The sequence below is a fragment of the Neodiprion pinetum genome, chromosome 4, assembly GCF_021155775.2.
Source record: "Neodiprion pinetum isolate iyNeoPine1 chromosome 4, iyNeoPine1.2, whole genome shotgun sequence".
NCBI classification, from domain to species: Eukaryota; Metazoa; Arthropoda; class Insecta; order Hymenoptera; family Diprionidae; genus Neodiprion; species Neodiprion pinetum.
The window spans coordinates 33,123,414-33,146,815 of record NC_060235.2 but is presented as its reverse complement, the minus strand read 5'-3'; the positions used below and the strand labels follow the sequence as shown (position 1 = coordinate 33,146,815).

The following is a 23,402-nucleotide window of genomic DNA, read 5'->3' as shown; positions in this document are numbered from 1 at the left end:
ACGGTATTGTTTTATTATTCTTATTACTATTATTTTCTGCAACGATCACGCATACTTTATGTATATTTTTCTCTTGACTTTTGTTCCCTTGTGTTCAGTAGATTTCTAGAAGAAGGGATATGCATGCATGCCTATATTCACCTTGTACAATATAATGTCGACGATGAGTAAAATACCGATTTTAAATTAATGTATTGAATTTTACTTCGTTATGCAATGTCCATTAACTTGCCATAGTGAGTTTTCAACTGTACAACCAGATCGTCGTCGGAAAAGCAATTTTGTCGGTAATTTTTTTTACAACAAAATATAATATTGCATCCATTCGTTTCAAATGAAAATTGTACATTTTATTTGGGTATTTAGCGAGGTTTCAGATGTAGGAATCTTCGGTCGATTGAATCGTAATCGTCTTAAACGGTATAAAGATGAAGAACATGGATCGTAAATAACGTGAATCGTGTTTATCAATTGAAATCAAACAATGCGCCACATCCATAATACGAATCCTACTAACCATGAGAACTGGTCTGCCGTATAATTGCGCAACGATTTGCTGTATAAAGGCAGTATTCGGGAGCTCGTAATAGTGAGTATAATATAACCGCTGATAATACCTTGCCTACATTCACGTGGCTTATAACTTATTATCATAGTATTGCGTATAATAAATAATATACGTATAAAATATAACAATATATAGAAAAAAATAATTTTTGCGATTTTCCACCGTGGCACCTCCTAAAAAGTTTGTTCAGATCAAAAGAAAGATTCTATGAAAAGATGAGCGTTCTACGTTATGTTGAAGATTGTGCTCACTTGACTTTTTACTTTCTTTGCACATTTTTTTTGTTTTTTTTTTTTATGAAGAAACACGTTGTAGCACTTCAATTATTATTTCTTTCCTGACATTTATTATCAGCCCAAAGATCACGATCCATAACACAACGATATATCTTAGTTTCCTAAAACTTCATTTAACATGAAAAATAACTATTATATAAGATCGAATTAATGTTAAAAGTGTGGTTCTCCCTTGTGACGTAAATTGATGTTATGATCGATGTAAGAAATAAAATAAAAAATTTTGTTCACGATACTTCGTAAGTTCAAAAAAAAAAAAAAAAATGGTATAAAGTGAAAAATCAAGTGAGCGCGATCCTCCGCATACCGTAAAATTTTCATCTTATGACAGAACCTTTCCGTTAACCTGAACAACTTATTTGCGGGGTGCCATGTTGGGAAAACTCTAATTATTTTTTTCCGAAACACCGTAATATATATCCGTGGTGCAGGAAAATGTGGGGGGAAGGGTGGGAGGGTCGGGAGGGGGGGGGGAGGGAGGAGGGATTCAGACGGGGAACTGATTCAGAGAGAGATAGAGAGAAAGAGCTGGATAGATGGTTGAACTCTCGGAGAGAATCAGCTCCGCGAACGAGACGGTAGTGTGGAAACGAACCAACGACAATCGGTCCGGCGGACGGAGGCAACGACCTCAACCCCAAAGTCGTTGCCATCGGCGCTAGTCTGGCGCCCCTAGACGAAGACGAGAGAAAATTGTGTAACGAGGTAAAAAGATCGGATCCAAATAGCGTTTCGCGATTCTGCAGACCGTAGTCCATACGGTTTATTCAGCTTTTTTTCGGCTCGGTAGTTCCGTGCAATGTAATTGTGCTTGCACTCATTTCCGCACGATCTCAGTCACGATACCGAACACAGTAGGTATAAGGTCAAGTCTTTAGTACCATTGTCTCAAAAATCGTCAGACAACTCTCAGGTACACTCTATGCGTATGGATGATGGTTTTTTTTTTTTTTTTTTATTTATTTTTTTATTTCGCGTCATTTTTTCTCATCATTTTTTAACGTACGCGCAGGTGAGCATCGAAGCTGTAGTCCGGGACTTGGTGGTTAAAATGACGAAAACGAAAACTAGTTCCGGCCCAAGATCAATACCCAAGTTGTGCAACGACTGTCTCTTCTGTACTGTATATCTTCACCTCTACGTCTATGTACGTACATATGTATGTATGTGGGGATGTATGTACGTACATATGTATATTAGGTATGTACGGGTTGTAATCGCATAAGCTCTTTTCGCGTTATAAGGGCGAGATATTATATTGTACCTTTTCTTCTCTCAAGAGATTCGTGGTACAGGTCAGTTTCGCGCTATCGTCGCTTATGCGTACTTACGTACGTATGTCGTATACGTTATAGGCATAATACGCGGCGAGGAGCGAAACCGGATATGAAAATCAAATTATGCGAACGCTTCGCTTTGTGCGAATGCCTCTTTTCTATACCCTTGGGTTTCGGCTACATCCTACCGCTATTACATTGCATCCATCGCCCCCCAGCGACGTCTTGTTCCTACATTATATACCGCGGACGATGGTTGGATTGTTATGGTTTTTTTTTTCCCCCCTCTCTCAAGAATCGGTATAATCACTCGGTCTTGAATACCTTTACTCGGTCTGGTATGTATGAACGATCAGTTGGCAATGCCGTGAATTGCAATTAGCTTACCATTCAGTTTGTTGCAGAGAAGGTAAGGTGATATATCGCCGTGAAGTAAAAGTAAATAAGCCCCGTTCAACATTGAGGAACGTGATCGAAGAATATCATGGAAATAGCACGAACTCTTCAAGTTGAGATGCCTCGCGATATCGCATGTTTCTTCTTTCTATTCGTTGCTCACTTTGTTCCATTTTATTTCGTACAAAGTGGTCCGATGGTCTCGTAAACATTGTTCCATTTCCGAAACAAGATGTCCAGTAACGAGGGTAGTTCCGATGTTTCTTATAATAGTAATGAGAGAATGTTCGAATTGGCGATCACAGAGAAATGCTACAGAATCCTAAAATTAGTGGGTAGACTGATGAATCGATGTCAAACATCTCTTGTGACATCCTAAACCAATATGGAGAGGAGATGAATTTTCTTCGAACTAATTCGAAAAGTAACTACACTACAGACTTGAAAATTTTGGATTTTTGGCAGTACATTCAACAATCTGTTGGACGACTTCGGAATTATCGTAGCGAAGTTCCATGGACAGTATCGTCACTGAAATTCTACAGTTCTGAAACTCGTTGGGTGTTATTTTTCAAAGCATTCCTTGCCACGGCATTAATTCGTAGAGAACAACTGTAAAGTACCAACTTCCGCAAAGCGTGGAATTACGATTCGCAACAATTTTCAACCGAAATAAGACCAGGCGATGATTTCGTTGGGTTAGATTCGCCGATCGTCATGCCGATTTAGATTTTGGGATACGGATATGAGAATCTTCGTCGCACACGCCGACCTAGTTGTAGCCTTTTCGAGTAACGAGGAAGTCGGTGGCCGCACGAGTTGTAATCAGCATCTAGCGAGGCTACCGCGCCTAGAGGAGGCGTTCATTCATTGGTAGAGGATGCTAGGAGGTAGGCGGGGAAAGAGCAAACGAGCCGAAGCGATTTCAGCCCATGGGGTTCCCATGGAAAAGCGTTTCAGCGAGAGTGATCCGCCATGCTAGAATCGAGATGCAACTGCAATTGGGCGGTGCATAGAACCCAGGGCGACCCTCGACCCACATCGAATGGGACGCAGGCGCGCGAGAGCGTCACTGTCCGGAATCGTCTAGACCCTAGAGAGTCGAGCTGCACTGTCGGTTGTGTTGGACCCTCACAAAGGGGACCTTGGTTCTGTCTGATGATAAAAATGGCGGACTTGTACACGTCGGGCACGTGGTGCAGCAGGGCTGGAACGCTGACGCCGAACCTTGTCCCTGCGGCTTCCTTCCGCGTGCGGCATCAACGACGCGGTCTTCGATTTAATCACGTATGTGCCGCATCCTCGCAGTGCGAAACGTTTCGCGGTTAATATACGTGTACGTCGGTGCAGCTTCGATGGTGCGGTTCGTCACGCGTCGTGTAGTAACTACGCGATTAGCAATCTTGTGATGGGTTTTGTTGATACGGAATCGCGGTATGTACGTCATCCCTTGCTAACGGAGAATTGGAATCCGTGACGTTTTCCGAAAAATTTCTCATTCACGGTAATGTGCATGCAACATTTCTCATATACATAAATGATCGTCTCAAAGTTTCAATTCGGTTGAAATACCGCATCGTATAACCGTGCGGAATGTTGTTTTTTTTTTTTTTTTATTTTCTTAACGATTGAACATAAAAAGAACTATTCGTTGCAATTTAAAATAGTACAAGTATTAAACAAAACATTTCGATGTTCAATATTATAGCACTGCTCAAAGTTGGGAACTGTTTATTGACATTTTATGACACTTGGGACGATTGCTTATTAATGATTGAAATTCACAATTCGTTGTAACGTAGTCGAGAAGGATTTTTTTTTTTTTTTGCGTGTTGGAACTGTTGAACGAGTCTCTCTAAAGTGTATTTACATTTTTACTGTAATTTTGTAAGACTAATAATTTACTCGATGATCTATATTTAAATTTGTTTTGTGTATTCATAATCATCTTTCCACGATAAGTTAATTATCATCAACAGCAAATTAATAAACTCAATTTTATAATCGAAAAGTTGTTTACCCTTGTTTTTCTTATAATGATTTGTCTTTCGGAGTTGACAGATTGAAGTTTTCTTACCGTGTAATTTGTTTATTATCGTAAAATATCACAAAGTGTTTTCTTGCATGCTAGACCAGTTATCCATTCGGTTTATTTTTACACAGTATTTAGTGAATTAGCTAATTACATGCACCGCCTCACAAATTTGCAAAAATAACAATGATCAGTGCATATAAAATTTACGAGGTAAAGAAGTCAAGTAAAATTGTACTCATACTTTACATCCCATAATTACACGCAATGCATTCTCTCGGCGAAGCCGGCAATGGCTGCATTCGATGGTGTATTATACCCTAATATGTGTCTATATAAATATATACACTTGTGTAATACTCAACGTATATACATACATCGAGGCGTTGCGAAAAATCGGCAAAAAAAAAAAAAAGAAATGGTGCCTTACCGGTTCTTGACACGGGGTAAAATTTTTTCAGCTATGGCGTTGCTTCTAAGCGCTTCTTCGTCGACGGGTATAAGGTGCGAAATATAGACGTGTTGCAGCATCGTCAGGTCCGCGAATTGCCCGTCAAATTTAATTCCTCTCGTCTCTATTATAAAATTTTACTATTCACATGTACCCCTTTTACTGTCTGCTTCGGTGATCGTATTCCAAGGGTCTGCATGATGTGACGTAATGAAATCTCGAGTCAACGGTATTTTATGCAAGTTGAACGTTGAGAGAAACGCGGTAATATCAAAGACTCGCGTCAGACTTAACCGCAATTGCAGGGATATGTTCACGGTCTGTGGGGAGGGACGGGGATTTCGCAAAATTCAATTACTCCTCGCCGATTGTTCTCCACGCTCCACTCCGACTCTAATTCTTTCATTTCTCGTAAAATTTAAATGGATTAGGATATACTATCCGGCATATCATTTAGGGGTAAATGACATCCACCACCGCGGTATGATTTTATCAACCGGCCAGATTTCACAATCGGTGAATGCGCTTCGTATTTCTTGGCGTAATTGTGCGAGAAGAACTTTGAACTCTGTTCTTCCAATCGGTTATTCAATTTCTCCGCGATTCAGCTACTTCAAGACAATTTATCATCCGACATTATAGATGCTACGGATTCCTCTATAAAGGAAAACTCGCGAAGCTGATAGTGATACGTCTTTATACTGTGCAATGTGCGTAATCGATCAAGCGGATGAGGCTGAAGCTGGCAGCCAGAATTAGCAGCCAAACGTTCCAACGTTCATTCGAATAAGAGAGTGAAATCCGAAAAACAAAATTTTGCGAAATTCTTTGAACCCCCAATACGTTCATAGAATTATGAGGGTAACACTGAACTGCATTTTTCTATTTCCAAAAAGTTTAACACGTTTGGCTGCCAAATCTGGCTGCTAGTTTGAGCTGCGTATCAAGCGGTGGCTAATCAACGAGAAGGGCAAAAAACTGCAGTCTTCCAGATTCTGGTTACGTGGAGACGAAGACTAGCAACACTACACATTCACCCTACGGAATAATTTATTCGAAAAAAAGCCATACTTCGCCGGGATGTCCAGAGCACTGCAGAGCCTTCTACTCGTTCGATTGCATGGTTCGATTAAATTTTTCATAAATAACTATTTTCTTATGCAATTAACCCGCGTGTTTGTATCGTTACGCAGTTCGCAAAATCACGCATAGCTATACTTACCACGCACGAATATCAGGATGAAATTTATTTCTTGCAGTACTTTCTTTCAGTAGTTATTGACGATATTGTACAAACATTTCAATAACGAAAATGAGCCAGTGTGTATTAATAGGCGGAAAAGCATTTGTCTGTAACCATTCAATTTTCTACCTACGTGATTAGTTGATGGTTCGTCATGCGGGCAAGAGCAATAATCGAAAAAATGCGCAAATCCATTAGAGAAACGAGCATTCGTTACAATATCAATACTTCTACTAGTTCGTATAATTCTAAGAATCTCGTCAAAATGACAGTACAGCAGTGACTTATACGAATACGTGATGATTCATGAGTTAGGTACTTCATCTTCACGGATTAATTAAAAATATTTTATGATTCGTACCCTAGCTATCGTGAGCTTAATATTTAACGACACATTTTTTTTTTTTTTTTGTTGTGTATTAGGAAAATCGAGTTTCACACGCAGGCGAATAACATTGCTGTGTTTCTCGTACAGGACTTTTCCGTTTGGTCGCCGGTGATATCAGCAGATACCTTAACTCGATATAGAACCCGGATCACGGATCAAGGATCAGTGCGACGGATGCTTTGGTCAGGCAAGTCCTGCATAATGCGGTGCATGCTGGTATATCGCGTGTTGCTATGGAGACGAATTTCTCCGTCCAGACTGTGCCTCGACTCTTCTTCCTTCTCTCGTTCCGGTCACTTATGTCGTCTCTCTAATTTACTCTCTTGCTAAAATTTTCGTGAGACGTACTTTCGAAATAATTGTTCCCCCCAGCATCGTCAATCGAAGTTTTACAATTATACGAATTCATCCTGATTTTCTATGTAACTTCCAATGTCTATATATGTTACAGTAAAATGCATAAATGTCTTAACCTTTCGGCTAACTTGTTTTCGGTTCGAAACGAAACGCGAGTTCAAATCTATACGAATTATGTGACGATGACTGGCGATGCAGCTGACGTGAGAACATTGGTTGCATTGTCACATAATTCGTATAGAATCGAAGTCGCATTTTTTTTTTCAGACTGAAAAAAAGTTTAGGCAATCATGCAGTTAGTAATGTTCGTTAATGGGTTCCCAGTAACTCACTATTTTTTTGGAATCAAAATTGGAACGAGTTTCCGTTCTAAGTAAATTTTATGTGCCAAAGACTAGCGACGCAAGTGACAGGACAAACAAACGATTCGTTGATCATAAGCACATAAAATTTCCATAGAAAGAATGCTTGTTTTAGTTTTGATTCCAAAAAATTAGCAAACCGTTGGGAATGGCTTCATAAAGTAATTCAATGTTTTTGGGTGTCTAAAATGAATATTTTCAGTGTTTCAAAAAATTCATTCAGTGTTTGTCAAAAGAAAAATTCATCCCGAAGAAAGAAAGTGATAGTTTGTTCTATGACACCATTTGAGAAAATGATAAAAAAATTCGTCAACTTCGAGGACTGAAAAATGTATGAATGCGCGGAGAAAAGAACTTTTTATGGTCATAATCGAATTTCTTGACTTCGAATATACTTAAAACACAAGTTCTTAAAAGTAAATATTCACCTGAGACACGAAAAACATTGGATTACTTTATGACGCGATTCCGCGATCTTTGGCAGTTATACCACGGGCGCGCTGTAGGGATTACGTGGGTTTCGAAGGTTAAAGAAAGCATATTTTGTTTCATTGAAAAAAAATATAATAAAACAATTATTTTATTCAAACTTACGACATATGAAAGAACAATATTTCAACAATATTTCATAAAATTTTCTTGCAAAAATTTTGAAAATTCAGTCGTTCACATCTGAAAATACAGTTTTGAGAACAGAACGATATACTTGCAACGCTCCGGCCGGTCAAGCCTACTAATAGGAATTTTCGAAGGTTTTCTCTCCTAGACTGTTACTGTAATTGACTTGAAACCTTGGGAAAATATTCTTTATGTGTTGTACTATTAGATAAAAAAAAAATTTTAAACGAATTGTTTGAAATTTCCAAACCCATGAAACTCCTTAACGCCGTTTTGTTGCCTTGGCAGTTAAGCGATTAATTAACATTACTGTGCTATGTACGTATTAATAACCGCCTGTAAGAATGTTTCGATACAAGCAATTATTACAAGCCGAAGAATGTATGAGCGTTACGCGAAATGCAGTTCAGAGGCTTTCCGGTGAAGAGAGTATAAGTCCTGATTAAATCGCCCTGTAGGATAAAATTCAGGTCGTCGTATGTGACGCAAGACCGGAAATTAAACTATATTAATTGGCCGAAACGCAGACGTAACTAGAATACGTACATCGATATACTGGGCTTGGCCAGAAAATATCTGCTCAGCTTCATCTCCCATTGATAAAATTGCCTGTTAATTTGTATTAGAGTAGAGATCTGTTTTGAGTTGTACAAAGCTTGAGCGATGCGTCTGTCGAATATAAGAAGTTGAATGATTCTCCATGCGGCATGTATCACGGTTTGACGTGGCTGTTTATAGCAAACGCCTCGTTCCATGCACGAGGCAGATGCCAACGTCGAGTGCAAACCTAGTTTAGTCACAACAGTAAAATTTGGGAATTTGCCTACGTAACTGTTGTTACTCGGGATTGACTAACGAATGCCTTTCTCAACGAGTGAATATTCTATGTTCTTTCTATTTCGAAGTCGTACTGCGGTGAGCATTGATCTTTGCAGAGTTTTTTTCGCAAATAAATTATCAGTAAGTTTGTTCCATACAATGCATGCTTAGCTATTTGATTGTATGATAAGTATTCAGGGACTTTGAACAGCATAAATTATGCAAATATCCGTACTACGTTATGGTTTAAGTAACAATAACTTTTATTGTTGCACGTTGCGTCCAGAAATCAATAATCGTTAACACTCGGCGGAGTGCAAGAACCTGAAAATTAAAATTTATGTGCTGGAGACTGTACTTATCAGCACACGAAGTCTCGTAGTACTCAAAGTTGACATTCGTTATCTTACGCAAATCTTGCAGAGAAAATATAGACCAAGAAGCCTAATGCACTGATCGTCCCTTGAAAACTATGCAGAGATGTTTGAATTCTACGCTAATTGTAAGATAATTGTCTCACTGGACAAATGTGCGATACGATTCATGACACACACTCTGTACAGTGCGAATGAAAATTTAGGAAAACATGTGAAACATTGTCGCAAAAACATTACCGCAGAGCAACGAACGCAGACGGTATGGACGCGATACTCGTATACCTACTGCGGTTGTTTGCAAGGTATATGCTGGGAAAGTTGAGCGCCCTGAACCCGTGGGGGAACCCCAGCGCAAAGTGCGTCCCTGTTACGCAGTTCATTCACACGGCGGGCTCTCTAAATATAATATGGCGGTAGTTCGTAGACCCCCCCACTCCGCAGCGTGGAACTCGGACCTCGAAGTCCCCCTAATCCAACGCCCCTGCGATTACAAGTGTTCCTCTCCTCTCCTCTCCTTTCCTCTCCTCCCTCCTTCCCCCACGCCTTCCCCTTCCCCTTCTCCTTGGACCCTCCAGTCCTACGCCCACCGAATACGAAGCTCCCTTCTTCTCTCGTGCAGGCTGCAGCCAGGCAGGCAGAGGCGGGAGGGAAAATCTGCTCAAAGTACAACCTCCGCGAGGCGAACGAAATGCTTCGGTGTGTAGATAAGCGCCGACGAAGAACCGGCGAGAGAAAGAGAGAGAGAGAGAGAGAGAGAAAGAGAGAGAGAGAGAGAAGCGTTTATTTATTCGCCCTGGCACAAGTCCCCTCAGGCGGCATATGTAAAATCAATAACGAAAACAGAAAAATTAATAAATACGAAAATAAGTAAGTTATTAATTAATTCAAAATAAAAAAATAAAAATAAAACACAATAACATTGATAGAAAATAAATAAAATAAATGAATAAAAATGAATAAATAAATACACAGATAATTAAATAAATCAATAAATAGGCAGAAGTAAGTAAAGATAGAGAAAGAAACAGGATAGGAGTAGTTGAGATCGCCAGTAATTGAGCATAACAACTCGGGGAGTGAGCCGAAAAATAAAAAATAAAAATAAAAATAAAAATAAATAAAATATATACATATATATAATAAGATTATAGATAAAGACATAGCCGGGGCGAAAATTATCTCGTGACAATAAGAAACAGAAACAGAAGGCTAGCAGGGCAGAGAACAATAAACACCAAAAACATAAAAATAGAATCACTACAATAAAATAATAAAACGAAATAAAATAAAATAGCCACATATTTTAGACGAGGACAGAGAGAGAGAGAGAGAGGGGGGGGCTATTTTCTCAATTCTTATATACGACGCATCGACGACCTGCGTTCCGTACGCCTATGTCTCTGTCGCGTGATCACCCGGATAATTTCTCATCTTTTTCCTATATTGTCGACGATAGTTGGAGAACGCTTGCTACTGATGGACCCACTCGTGTCGAAAAAAATAAACCTGCACAAATCGAAGATCCACAATGAGCGAAACAAACCTTTCTTCACCCGGTCTCCTTATTATACCGTGTATGATATAGGATCATCGATCATGGTTACACGCATTTCTTTCAAATACTCGACTCTCACAGATGGAATCAGAGACAAGATAATGGTTCTATTTTAATCGTGGACGAAGATGGAACGCGAGGATGCAATTGCGTGGTGTATATGGTATAAAGAACATAACCGCGGAGACGGACAGACAGGGAGGCCGAGAGAAACGGGGAGTAGAAAGGACCCTTTGACTTGAGCAGGCAATTGTGGGTTGTAGTCCTTATTGGTACTGCGTAGGGTGATTCTCGGATTCATGTGACGTGTACGCCGGTTTGTCTGCTGTATAAGGATGATCGAGTGCTCGTTGCATGCGTAGATAAAGGGGTGGAATTATTTAGCACTGGTTAATCCGTTAATTCGTTAATCCTTTAATCCGTGAACATGGTGTACCATATATTTGCAGTCTTATACATTTAATACAGAATGAAGTCAACCGCAGCACAAGATGCAAATTATTTCTTATAAAAATTTACCCAACAACTATGGTCTTGTGTAACGCCTTTATACTCGTAGATATAGTTAGTAAGTGTTCCGGAGAAAAAAAACGTTTTCAATTTATTTACATTACAATTCCTATGGTTAAAATGTCGAAATGCAAAATGGTTGATCTGGTACGGTAGACTCAGAGTTGCAAAAGTTGTGTGAAGAAAAATGTGCGCTCCAAAGGGTTAAAATTGAATAAATTATCGAGATGACTTTCGCCACTTGACCTTTCAGGTTTTGTGCAGCGTAAATTTTTTTTTTTTACCTTTTTTTTCATCCATACGTTCGTTCGAATACTGATTATACAATTGCGTGTACCATTCTTACAATAAGAACCAAAACGTCAAAACCACTGTCGACAGTCTGTATAACCCACCTATATCCGTAAGATATATTTTTGGAAGATTCACATTGTTCACCGTGGCCACTTTGCCCTGTTCCATACCTATAGCTGTGTAAACTGTTGTTATACATCGCGGGCCATGTCAAAGACTCATGTGCCACATACTCTGATCATGCACAATATACAACTGTATTACTTACTGTGAATAGTTGGAGTAACCAGAAACGGACAACGATTAATTCAATTTGCACGCCTCTGTGCATGTTGCAAGTGTATTTGCCATACGTCTCGAATGAATGAAACTTATTCATGTGCGAACAGAGTCCTATAGCTCTTCAATTTGTCAAATCAGTTTGTGCGGATGTCGCAGTTTTTCTTCCGATATCGTTTCTTTGCCTCCGAAATTTATACACAAGCCAATTCACTAGAGTATAAGAATGTAATTCTTTAAGAAAATTCTGAAGTCATTGTAATTCTGAATCGTTGGGAGCCTAATCTTACCGTTGCGAATTTTAGTAATGACACTTATTCAATAGATGAATGAATAATAGATGGAAAATTTTTCGGTATTCTCCGGACGAATCTATCGACTTTATCTCGTTGGGGCCTGCCCCATTTAATTCTAGTTACGTTACGTGGTGATGATATTCAAATTAGCTGTAGTTTATCATCAAACGACAGAAAATAAGCGTCACGCAGTACAAAGGCGTCCGGTGTTGGGTGTCCGATAACAGATACGAGATCAAGTTCAATGGCCTTTGTTCTTATGGTGGCAGTCTTGGAAACGATAATCATTTTTCTCTTGTCGTCATTGTTTCTCTGCCCTTTTTTGAAGAATCGTTTAGCATTCCGCGTTGAAATTACAATCACGTGATGCGATATTGGCTCGGCAACATGGCGCTGGAAATTGTTATCAGCTGATCGCTCGGTTTTAAGTAAAGTACGTAAATACCATCTGCCACAAAACTGCTATGCTGAGAGTCTTTTATTTATATAATATATATAATACGGAGTAAAAAGTATGACGAAAAACGACCTTTATAATTACATACTACTTCTTTCGCCCAGCATATTTTATTATGCTACCAGATGGCGTGTGTTTTAATGTGTCGGATCACATTGTAAGTTAGGCGATTGGTTTTTTCATCCTCTATTGAATCATTCACCACCGTTTATGGTGTAAATTTGTATGAATCGGTAAACTTGATGGATTTTTCTCAACGTTTTTGGGGTTCCTGCAGCATCCAATGTGGGAATTTTAATGCCCTACTCCTTTGCGGATAAACGGAGATCACTTGAAATAGACCCTTTTATCCGGTTCTGCGCGCGGTGAAGAAGATAGCTGCACGGTGCTGCAGCGGCCATTAAACTGTCTACAAAGGAAAAATCAACGAGAACGAGAAGGCCGGAGCCCTTCTTTTACCTCTGCTCGTATACATATACATTATATTTATATGTAATATGTGTGTGTGTATACGTTCTTCTCTTTCGTCATTAAATTTTTTTTCTTGCTCCTTAATTTCCCCCCTCTCTTTCTTTACGTCTTTCTTTCCGTATTTTCGCCAGCTCGCAACCTCTTTCTTCTCTGCAGATTCTTCCCTCGATATTACAGTTTACATCTCGCGTTAGCAAATTAGCCATGCTGTGCTATAAAAATCCGCTCGCTATTTGACAGATGGAATGTTGGAAATTTGACTGTGAGAAAAGTTTCTGAAAGCAGAAAATTTCGGGGACTAAATATTCTACCGATCAAATTCAAATGGCACAAATATTTTCTGCTTTGCTGTTGCAGACCTGCAGTTCGGATTTGTATCTCATGCTGCAGACGACGACCAGCTGCTTCGAAGCGCAAAATTTGAAAACTGGTTATCCTACCGGAGAGGATGATGCTGTTGCTGTCTTGGGCAGCGAGGCAGGCGTCTGATCCAGCCGTTCAGCAGTTACTTGATGACACTAACCCGTAGATCCGAACTTGTGGGCTATATAATTTGCACACCGCAAGCTCCTATCTACCGGTACATGTAGTCAGGCCGTCGATTTGATGACATACATCCTTCGGACGAAAACTACGACCAAACGAATGAGAGTCTTACAACGATAGATTTCAAATGCTTCTTGAGCTTATAGGCGTTCTTAGAGGCGATTCGTGATCTCCAACGTGCCTAACCAACCGATGCATATCTACAATGATGAGATCTGCAGGCCTGATGTATCCAGCAAATTTTACTGTTGTACATGGTTTGCTTCCCGTCGAATTTTACGCTATATTATAATACAAGGTGTAAAATTTTGCAGAAGAATGGAAAAATTCAAAATCACCTATTGAATAAGACTGAATGATTTTCAAGTGATCACGTGTTGCAAAGATATTGCAATCGGGGTTTAGTTACTGTCATTTTAAAACAAACTGCATACTCATGAAATGTACGAGTGACAAATTTTGTTATTATATGCCATAAATTATAAGGGGATATTGTAAGGTGAGATATCGAAATTAATTAGAAATTTTGCTTTATAAATTTTATAAACTAAACGGGGCAAGTAAATATTCGGCACACAATTTTACCGGAACTTCTTAATTGATTCTATAGTATCTTCATCAGAGATAGTAAGGACACGATACCTGCTATATCATTTTTGTTTTATTCAATTTTATATATACGTCACTTTGAACTCTTGCTTTATAATATGATACGTGTACCCTTAGTTCGTATATAGCTGGACTTTCTAACCAATCGAACCACCTCCGTATTATACATATACTGTTTTGAGAAAAATTGGATTATTGTATAATTTTTCTTACTCTGAATTCGACCACCTTTCCATACCTACGTAGAAAAAAAAAACTTGTTTAATGAAAACGTTGCTTTTTTTCTTTGTCACTGGAAAGTACGCAATATAAATTTGAGAAAAAATGTTGAAATTTTCGAAAAAACAAACGGAATACGAACGCGAAAAAGCGACGAAAATAATGAGCAAAGAATTTCGAATATCCATAAATTATTGCGGCGATGCCTGGGTGAGGTAGTAGGTTGTATAGTAGGGAATGAAAATTCGAAGATACGAAGTCCACTGTACAGCTTGCTAACTTTCCCGGTCGTCGGTGCCCCGACGATGGACCATCATCATCCTCATCATCATGATCATCACCATCAATAGATCCGTATAAAATAATTATCGAGAGAAAGAGGGAGACAGGGGGAAAGAAATATTGACCGCGAGAACAAACAACGAATGAGAGAAGAATTCTTGCAAGAAATTATAGAGAAGGAAAATAACGAGGAGGAAGGATGAATGGATGGAAATAAGGAAAAACGGAAGGCATGGCGGGCGGGCGTGTATAGCCTGCCGCATCGCCGATTCCCTGAGACCCTAACTTGTGACGTCGCATCCGATATCTCACAGGCTAGATTCTCTGGTATTGGCGATGAGTGCTGCCTTTGCCAATGAGTAGTATGTCAGTTCCGGTGTGATGCTCTGTGTTAAAAGTGAATCGTAAACGATCGTACCGCAAAGAGAGAGAGTTCGCAATCACTTTACATTCGAGTTTTTCTTATTGGTTCTTTATTTTTTTTTTTTTTTTACCTTCACTTATTTACCGTTGCTCCTGTTGTAAATGAATATATGTATGTACATATGTATTTCAACTACGTAATCATATTGCTTTTCTTTATCCAAAAATAACTAAATAATTTTCGTTTATTTCATTTTCATCATTGAAATAAATTTTTACCATCAACAGTTGTACAAACTTTCACGTGTACGTAGGATATATACTATATGCATGTAATGTATATACAGTTATTTATCGTTTGTCTATATAAACTATAGATATGTTAATAAAAATAATTGCGATTATTCAATCTTGCATTATTTGGTAAAACTTGTTTTATACATCTACAATCCCCGTTGATATAAAAAATACAGAATTTCTAATGTCAAAACTGTTATTAACGCTATTCTGAATTTTACGATCTATTACCTACTATCTATATTATCTATAAATATATATATATATATATATATATATATATATATATATATATATATATATATACATACATACATACACACACACACACACACACACACACACACACACACACACACACACACACACACACACACACACACACACACACACACACATATATACATTTATAATTATAATCCCTTGTTACTTAAATACGATCAAACAATTGCAAGGTTCTGTCAACAATAATTTGAATACACAAGTACGCTTTCAATCTTGTATCATGTTACAGAAGCGAAACCAAGATTCATAACTACTTCGTCTTTATTTTACTTGGAATTAAAATATATATGGTATCATTACGTGGAAGAAGTCAATTTTGGTTTAGGAATGTCCTGCATATCGAAAACTTTGATCGCGGCTTATAAAAAGATTTTCATGTACAAAAGTTAGCCAAAGCCGTTATTTTATTGGTAAATAGTTTACTTCGATCTTGTTTTTCAGGAGCATTACTCAACTTGACTAGGTGGATCTTCGCACCTAAAGCTGACTCCTTTCACATATACTCCACTTTCATGTACATTAACAACCTTGTCTTTATGTCAACTACGTTTGCAAAATGTAATCCATAAGAAAAGAGTTTTAACGTTGAACAGATTAAATTCACACCAAGAAGCAAGAATGATTTAAAAGAACCACAATTCTACCGTTTCAGTTTGTTTCTTTAGTGGATTTAAATCTTACAGCCACAAAGTAATAATAATCTATTGTTTATAAAGTTCATGTAAATTTTTCCTTGCTTGCCGTTCGTTAATTGAACTCTTTATTGGCAAATACTCCAACTGTAATAACATCATAACTGTGTTAACTGCGTATTACCACACTTATATTCTTTTCAGAAGTATCTTCTACCTTCTTCGACAAGCCGACTAAGTTCCGCGGCAGAATATCCTAACAGCTGTTTAAGGTCGCAAACAAACTTGTATACGAATCGCTTTCCATGAACTTTCGATATCATGTCCCCGTCATAATAATACCGGAGTGCTCTGCTCAGTTTTTCATAATTCATCGAAGGTTTATTTTTTCGAGCTCCCCAAAGCTGAGCGACTACTTCGGGTTGATTAAGTTTAAACTCTCCTTCCGTTCCTAACCACTGAATAGCTCCTCTGTGCTCTCGATCCGTTAATAATTCCAACAGAAATTGCCACAGTTGAATTTGACCGTTGCTTCCTGTTCGGTTTGACGTCGCAATCGTTATTCCAGGCGAGTCAACACTTCCCATCGGAACACTCACTAACCGGGGCTGCTGATTCAAACTACGTGCTTTTGGGGTCTTCTGATTCCTGACCTTTGCCGACTTAAGTTCGTCGGTATTACCGTTTGATGCCATGGGAGGATCCTTCTGGACAACAGCTGCGAAATAATTATTATTTATATGAAATACATGTAATTTCATGAAATTCAAAAAAATTTTAACAAATGTGAAGAGCTAAATTCTGTAAACCACTGTTAGAAATAAGTACTCGTAGAATTTGAAATAGAAAAGTGAAGCAAACAGTAAACATATTACAAATACTTACCAACAAACTTGCATTTCCTGAGCAACTCCAAATGTGTCCAAAAAACATCGCCAGGATCGAGTGGAACTTTTGATTGAAATTCGTCAAGGGTTAAATTGCAGAGTTGTGAGCCTGTGATGTTCCAGTCGGCTAGTCTCAGAGAAACTAAATTGAACTGCCTGACAGCCCACTGCAACCAATGCTTTACATGGGCTTGAGACCAGTCTTTGGGACTTGCTGGTATTTTCAGACGTTCCTAAACAGACAAATAATATACTGTAAGTGAAAATATTACTGAATATCTTTATCTAACTAACTGAGATTGTTTACCTGTTCCTTCCTATACTGTGGGTCTACCATCCACCTGATGACATTCTGCTTTCCCTCTTCATTGGGTGTTGCCGCCGCTGAGCTTTGCTCTGCTGTATGATAGGATGAGAAAAGTAAGACTTTCAGCATGTAGAGATATTAGTATTAGTTTACTTTGACAAATGAGAAAGATACACGACTATCATAGTACTATTTAATTGGCGTGAAACCTTATTTTCTGCGATAACAAAACAGAAATCTGTCATGTGAATGGTGGTTCAAACTTTGTAAAATGAATTTCACTTCATTGGCTATTAGCTATTGATAGTGGTCACATGGAAACAAACAAATGACCATTTTTAAAAAAAAATGAATGAGTGTCATCTTGATTCCAAGATGATTATTGATTTGATTTCAATTTGTAGTTTCTAATTTGTAGGAGTGAGTATGAATGTTTTTGAAAAGATGTATTAAATTTTAATTTTAAAAATTAAACTTTGCTGAGAGGATATGGCAAAATACAACATTGTTTCTGTTCACAAATTAATTAATTAACACTTTTCTGAGGAGTTTGAGATCTAAAAAATTGCAAGCATACCAAATATTTACTTGGAACCCTAAGATGACAAAGTAATGTTGATGAAATAAGTTATTCAATCAGTTTTATACAAATATACATAAATTACTGATAATTAAATCACATCAATACATATCATATTTGAATGAAATTTATTTGAGAATGTCATTAGAAACTAATAACAAGAGTGAACATGTGCAATTTTGACTGATCTGACATGCAAAATGTAATAGTCACAAATTTCTTAGCGCAGTTGCTTAGAAAAAAGCACAACATTGGATACAAAAAATTTACTCACATGTGTTTTCAGCCAACTCGATGTAATCTTCAGCAGGTTTCAAGACATCCACAATATTAATGCGTCTCTGATTGGCTTTTATTTGAACATTGACTTGTACTAGTCCCTCCCCCTGAACGCATTGGTCAACCAAATTTTTGTGACTCTCAAGCTGTTGATGTAATTTGAATTGTAATAACGAGGTATACAACATATTGCAAATGCGTTGTTATTGATAAATTTTCATTGGTATTTCGTTTCTTTCATATCACGTACCATCTGAGCATCTTGGAGCCAAAAGGAATAGTCCATTAATTCAACACCCAGTCTTTGTTCGAGTAGATTTCTTAAGGTTGATAATGGCTCTCTTATGTCCATGTGCTGCATCAGTACACCTTCGTTAGCATCGTCTCCATTAGTTACTCCGTCTAGTGCAAAACTGGGCTCTACTTCTAAATCTGAACTCTCCTGCTGAAGCTGAGCCATTATGTCATCTTCCTGGGACAAAATTGCTTCTGGTTCCATCTTTATCCTTTTTATCATAACAAAATCTGAGTCATCATCCATGTTGAACCTGCGAATGAGATTAACAAATTATCAGATACAGTTGGCAAAAGGTTAACTAAAAAGGATGGGTTCAAGAAGGATACCTGATTGCTGTATCTTTTTTCGATGGTAGTGTAGTAAGACAAGACACTTATCGTTAAGCACATGCGAAAATATCCGAATGCTCAGTCAGAACGGGCAGAACGAGCGTTTTCTTTGGGGTTAGGATACCGTGATTGACGAAGTAAACAGAATTTTTTATCCGTCATAAAGTTACGTCGATGGTTGGAAACAGATGCTTCTTACGTGTTGCGAATTGAAGAAATCTTACAGTCATATAGCGGTGATCTAATTATATAAAAAGAGAATGTTAAATTAAGTCAAGTATTTTAGGTTAGGTTAGGGTATTTTCCCTAGCATACAACAGATTCGGAGTACAATGCGGATGCTCACCCTTTTTCCGAAATTTTTCATCGGTAATTTTTTTCCATCAGTGACCTCGTCCTTCAGAAAAAATCCACCCCTTGTAAACTTGATCGTCAATTAAGTACTGGTACGCAAATTCGTAAGCTTGATGAAATTGTGATTATGAACTTTTCGCACGCGTATACAATGACAGACGCACAGCGCCACGGGCGCCATGGGTAAAAAAAAAACATTCCCTGAATTCACTCACCCATTGGCTGTCCTCTATTCCCGATGACGCGGACGGTGTCTAACTTTGTAATAACTGTCGCGTGGGTTCAAGATATGGAGATGCTGGCTTAATGTTAAACGTCATCTGTATGGCGTCATTCGTGTTTCTGATTCAGGCTCTAAACCACAGTGAAAGAATTAAAAGTAAAGTAATACGGAATGGTATTGACCATAGATGTGGAATTGCACATTTCTGCCGCATGGCAATGAGATTGAAGCAAGAATTTTACAAACTGTCGTTTAATCGAAGATTCCAAGATTCCTAGTTAACCTACAAGAATTTGACAATTTGATGTCTTCGCTGTAAAGGTTTTGTAGATTTCAACATTTTCAATTTTTGTTATTTGAACTTCATTTCATCACCTCGTAATGCGTCAACTGTCTGAAATTTTTTTTCTTTAAGATTAATGGAACAGCAGATAATAAAAATGTTTTTTCGCTTTGATAAAAGTTCATTTTTTTCTCCCTTTCTAAACATACAGAAAATTCAGTCGAACTTTGAAAAAATGAAGTATACAACCTCGCCTCCAATAAGTCGCAGCACTTCCCCGTTATCTTTCAAATCAGGGTCCCCGCTACCAATGCCAGTGACTTACAGGTATGTCGAACCTCATACGAATCAACCGGAGCTCTCAACTTACCATATAATTATTCCACAGACAGGACTGCATGGGAGCAGCAACAAAATGCTATAAGTATCTGAGGAAATTATTGAAGTTTGAGCAGATGGATTTTGAATTTGCTCTTTGGCAAATGTTGTATCTTTTTACAGATCCACAAAAAGTATACAGAAACTTTCAGAGCCGAAAGCGTGAGTTTAAACTTGAGATCAAGTCTGAAACCATAAAAATTAGTGACTTCTTCATTGATAACTGAAAATAATCTCAAAGTAATCTAACTAAATACATAATCTATTTTCGTTTTTGATTACAAATAGTTCTGATATATTGTATTTTTGATTGTGTAGAGACAAAATCCCAGTTCGCCAGGGACGATCCTGCATTTTTGGTTCTACTGAGTTGCTGGTTGTGCATCTCATCGATAGGCTTTGCAGTTGTATCAGGGCTAGGATTTTTCCAATTTTTCAAATTCCTGTTCTACGTCATTTTGGTAGACTGTATTGGAGCAGGGATAATTGTAGCCACGTTATTCTGGTAAGGATTTACTCAAATTTGAAAAACCTGGTACTTGTTCATTTCATTCAGGCAGCAAAACAGAAAATGTATTCAGTTTTGATGAGACATCTTCAAGATACAGTTGATTAATTAATTCTACTTATTTCTAGGTTCGTAAGTAATCGTTACTTAAGAATTAACAATGTCCAGGATGTCGAATGGGGATATGCATTTGACATTCACCTTAACGCGTTTTTTCCACCTCTTACGATTCTACATTTTATACAGCTATTTTTGTATAATGGTGAGAACTATGCATTTATTGGAAATTTACTGTAACACCTACTCATGAATATTAGAATTCCCAAATTGGACTTGACCAATCTTGCAGAATACATATATCAAGCGATGATTCACCATTTAAATATTCACCGAAGATGAATTAATGATGATTCGTTTTCACAGGACTGATAAGCCACGAGGGATTCTTTTCTCGATTCATTGGAAATACATTTTGGCTAATCGCTGTTAGCTACTACATTTACATTACATTCTTGGGATACGCTAGTAAGTATATATTACATGTTTTTCGTATTTTTCCAATTGGAGACAGTATTATAGCAAATAGAATCCATCATATATATTTGTAGATGTAATTCTATGGATTGTAAGTAAAGAAAAATAATTATATTTCTTTTAGGTGTACAGATCCTTCACAAAACACACTTGATATTAGCTCCGCTACCCGTAATGGTCTTAACATATATTATAAGCCTGGCAATAGGCTTGAACATCAGCCATCTTGTGATGACCTTTTACCTTGAACGAGTTGTTTAAAATTGTACATGTTTTGAGATAAGAATAGAACTATTATTGTATAGTATATCGTCTGATTTGCAAATAAAAAAACTTCTGTATTATATACTTCAGTCCAGAAAGAAATGTTACCGTATCCGTGATTATATACCATATTGTTCTGAATGGTAGTCGACTCCGGATACAAGTCTACCTCTAGTTTTCAGTCTGCATTTCGGGACAGTTTTTAGGTACTGAGTATAAGTCGACTCCTACGACAAAATTGATATCAGAAAAATATATTTACATATTAATTTATAAATTGCAAAATTTTTTGGTAAGTACATTTTATCAAAAAAACTTGGGTAAATGAAAATATCGCAGGTTGAATTCCATTGGTCTAGTTTTATGATTGAACTATTAATCAAAAGAAATTTCAGTCCGGTAAATTTTCTAATACTCCCGACTATAAGTCGACCCCGCGTATAAGTCAAAGACAGTTTTTGGCGGTCATTTCAGCAAGATAAACCTTGACTTATATACGAAAGAGTACGGCATTTTTGAACTAGTTGTACGACATTACTGATACGATATTGTAGTCAAGTTTCCTGTTAGAATCGAAACGCTGTTTTAGCTAGTCGCCAAAAGTGCAGAGGGGTTAGCCTTACTTTTTTTTCATTTTTGGAGCCGAAAATTTTTGGTCTCAGATTCGATTTAGATGACCCTTTCCTGACTGTTTAGACCCCCAGGAACTCGGCGAACGCAGCGAAAAGAGCGTGGAATCAACAGGAGAGTAATTGCGAAGGAAAAAGCACCTGCTGAAAAATGTCGAAAACACTGGTTCTCGTTTTTTGGCTGTAAATTTCGATGCGTTGATCGCAGCGTATTGGGACTGCGCCCGATCGATTTCTCTCGCAAAATTACGTCGGAATAGTGCCACAATTAATTTATTCCAGCACTTTTGAAAATCGCGAAAATTTTCGCCAAAAATACAAAGGGGTTAACCTTCCTTTTTTTTTGACCAAAAAATTTTTCGTCTCAGAATTGATTCGTATGACTCTTTCCCAACCAATTGGACCCCAAGGAACTCAGAAAACGCAGCAAAAGGAGCGTGGGATCAACGGGAGAGAAAATACGAGGAAAAAAGCACCTGCTGAAAAATGTCGAAAACACTGGTTCTCGTTTTTTGGCTGTAAATTTCGATGCGTTGATCGCAGCGTATTGGGACTGCGCCCGATCGATTTCTCTCGCAAAATTACGTCGGAATAGTGCCACAATTAATTTATTCCAGCACTTTTGAAAATCGCGAAAATTTTCGCCAAAAATACAAAGGGGTTAACCTTCCTTTTTTTTTGACCAAAAATTTTTTCGTCTCAGAATTGATTCGTATGACTCTTTCCCGACCAATTGGACCCCAAGGAACTCAGAAAACGCAGCAAAAGGAGCGTGGGATCAACGGGAGAGAGGATACGAGGAAAAAAGCACCTGCTGAAAAATGTCGAAATCACAGGTTCTCGTTTTTTGGCTGTAACTTATGATGCGTTGATCGCAGCGTATTGGGGCTGCGCCCAATCGATTTCTCTCGCTAAATTACATCGGAATAGTGCATGAAAGAATTCATTCCAGCACTTTCCAAAATCGCGAAAATTTTCGCCAAAAATGCAAAGGGGTTAGCCTTACTTTTTCTTCATTTTTGGAGCCGAAAATTTTTGGTCTTAGATTCGATCTAAATGACCCTTACCTGACTAATCGGACCCCTAGGAACTCAGAAAACGCAGCGAAAAGAGAGTGGGATCAACAGGAGAGAAAATACGAAGGAAAAAGCACCTGCTGAAAAATGTCGAAATCACAGGTTCTCGTTTTTTGGCTGTAACTTATGATGCGTTGATCGCAGCGTGTTGGGGCTGCGCCCAATCGATTTCTCTCGCAAAATTACGTCGGAAT

General features: G+C 38.0%; 2 protein-coding genes across 3 annotated transcripts; one reads left to right on the top strand and one right to left on the bottom strand.

The window, feature by feature from the left end:
- Positions 1-15,753: 15,753 nt before the first annotated feature.
- On the bottom strand, positions 15,754-19,485 carry Ets97D (DNA-binding protein Ets97D). Of its 2 annotated transcripts, XM_046622553.2 has the most exons (7): positions 19,306-19,485; positions 18,957-19,200; positions 18,583-18,880; positions 18,328-18,478; positions 17,474-17,565; positions 17,165-17,399; positions 15,754-16,997 (listed from the first exon to the last, which is right to left on the bottom strand). In XM_046622553.2, exons 3-7 carry the CDS (start codon positions 18,871-18,873, stop codon positions 16,480-16,482), a joined length of 1,287 nt encoding a protein of 428 aa, XP_046478509.1. In that variant the 5' UTR covers positions 18,874-18,880; positions 18,957-19,200; positions 19,306-19,485; the 3' UTR covers positions 15,754-16,479. The 2 variants fall into 2 exon arrangements, with proteins under 2 accessions (XP_046478509.1, XP_068991241.1); XM_069135140.1 differs by lacking the exon at positions 18,957-19,200.
- Positions 19,486-19,617: 132 nt separating this feature from the next.
- Unc50 (Unc50 RNA binding protein) lies at positions 19,618-21,585 on the top strand. The gene is made up of 7 exons (XM_046621790.2): positions 19,618-19,857; positions 20,031-20,146; positions 20,208-20,359; positions 20,516-20,702; positions 20,834-20,967; positions 21,129-21,230; positions 21,364-21,585. Exons 2-7 carry the CDS (start codon positions 20,055-20,057, stop codon positions 21,498-21,500), a joined length of 804 nt encoding a protein of 267 aa, XP_046477746.1. The 5' UTR covers positions 19,618-19,857; positions 20,031-20,054; the 3' UTR covers positions 21,501-21,585.
- Positions 21,586-23,402: the final 1,817 nt, after the last annotated feature.

Coding starts and splice junctions, on each gene's coding strand:
- Unc50 (XM_046621790.2), top strand. CDS start 20,055: ATGAAGTATACAACCTCGCCTCCAATAAGTCGCAGCACTTCCCCGTTA. Junction 20,360..20,515: donor AAACTTTCAGAGCCGAAAGC/GTGAGTTTAAAC, acceptor TTGATTGTGTAG/AGACAAAATCCCAGTTCGCC. Junction 21,231..21,363: donor TACATTCTTGGGATACGCTA/GTAAGTATATAT, acceptor TATTTCTTTTAG/GTGTACAGATCCTTCACAAA.
- Ets97D (XM_046622553.2), bottom strand. CDS start 18,873: ATGGATGATGACTCAGATTTTGTTATGATAAAAAGGATAAAGATGGAA. Junction 18,479..18,582: donor GGCTCCAAGATGCTCAGATG/GTACGTGATATG, acceptor TTACATCAACAG/CTTGAGAGTCACAAAAATTT. Junction 16,998..17,164: donor CAGGAAATGCAAGTTTGTTG/GTAAGTATTTGT, acceptor ATTATTTCGCAG/CTGTTGTCCAGAAGGATCCT.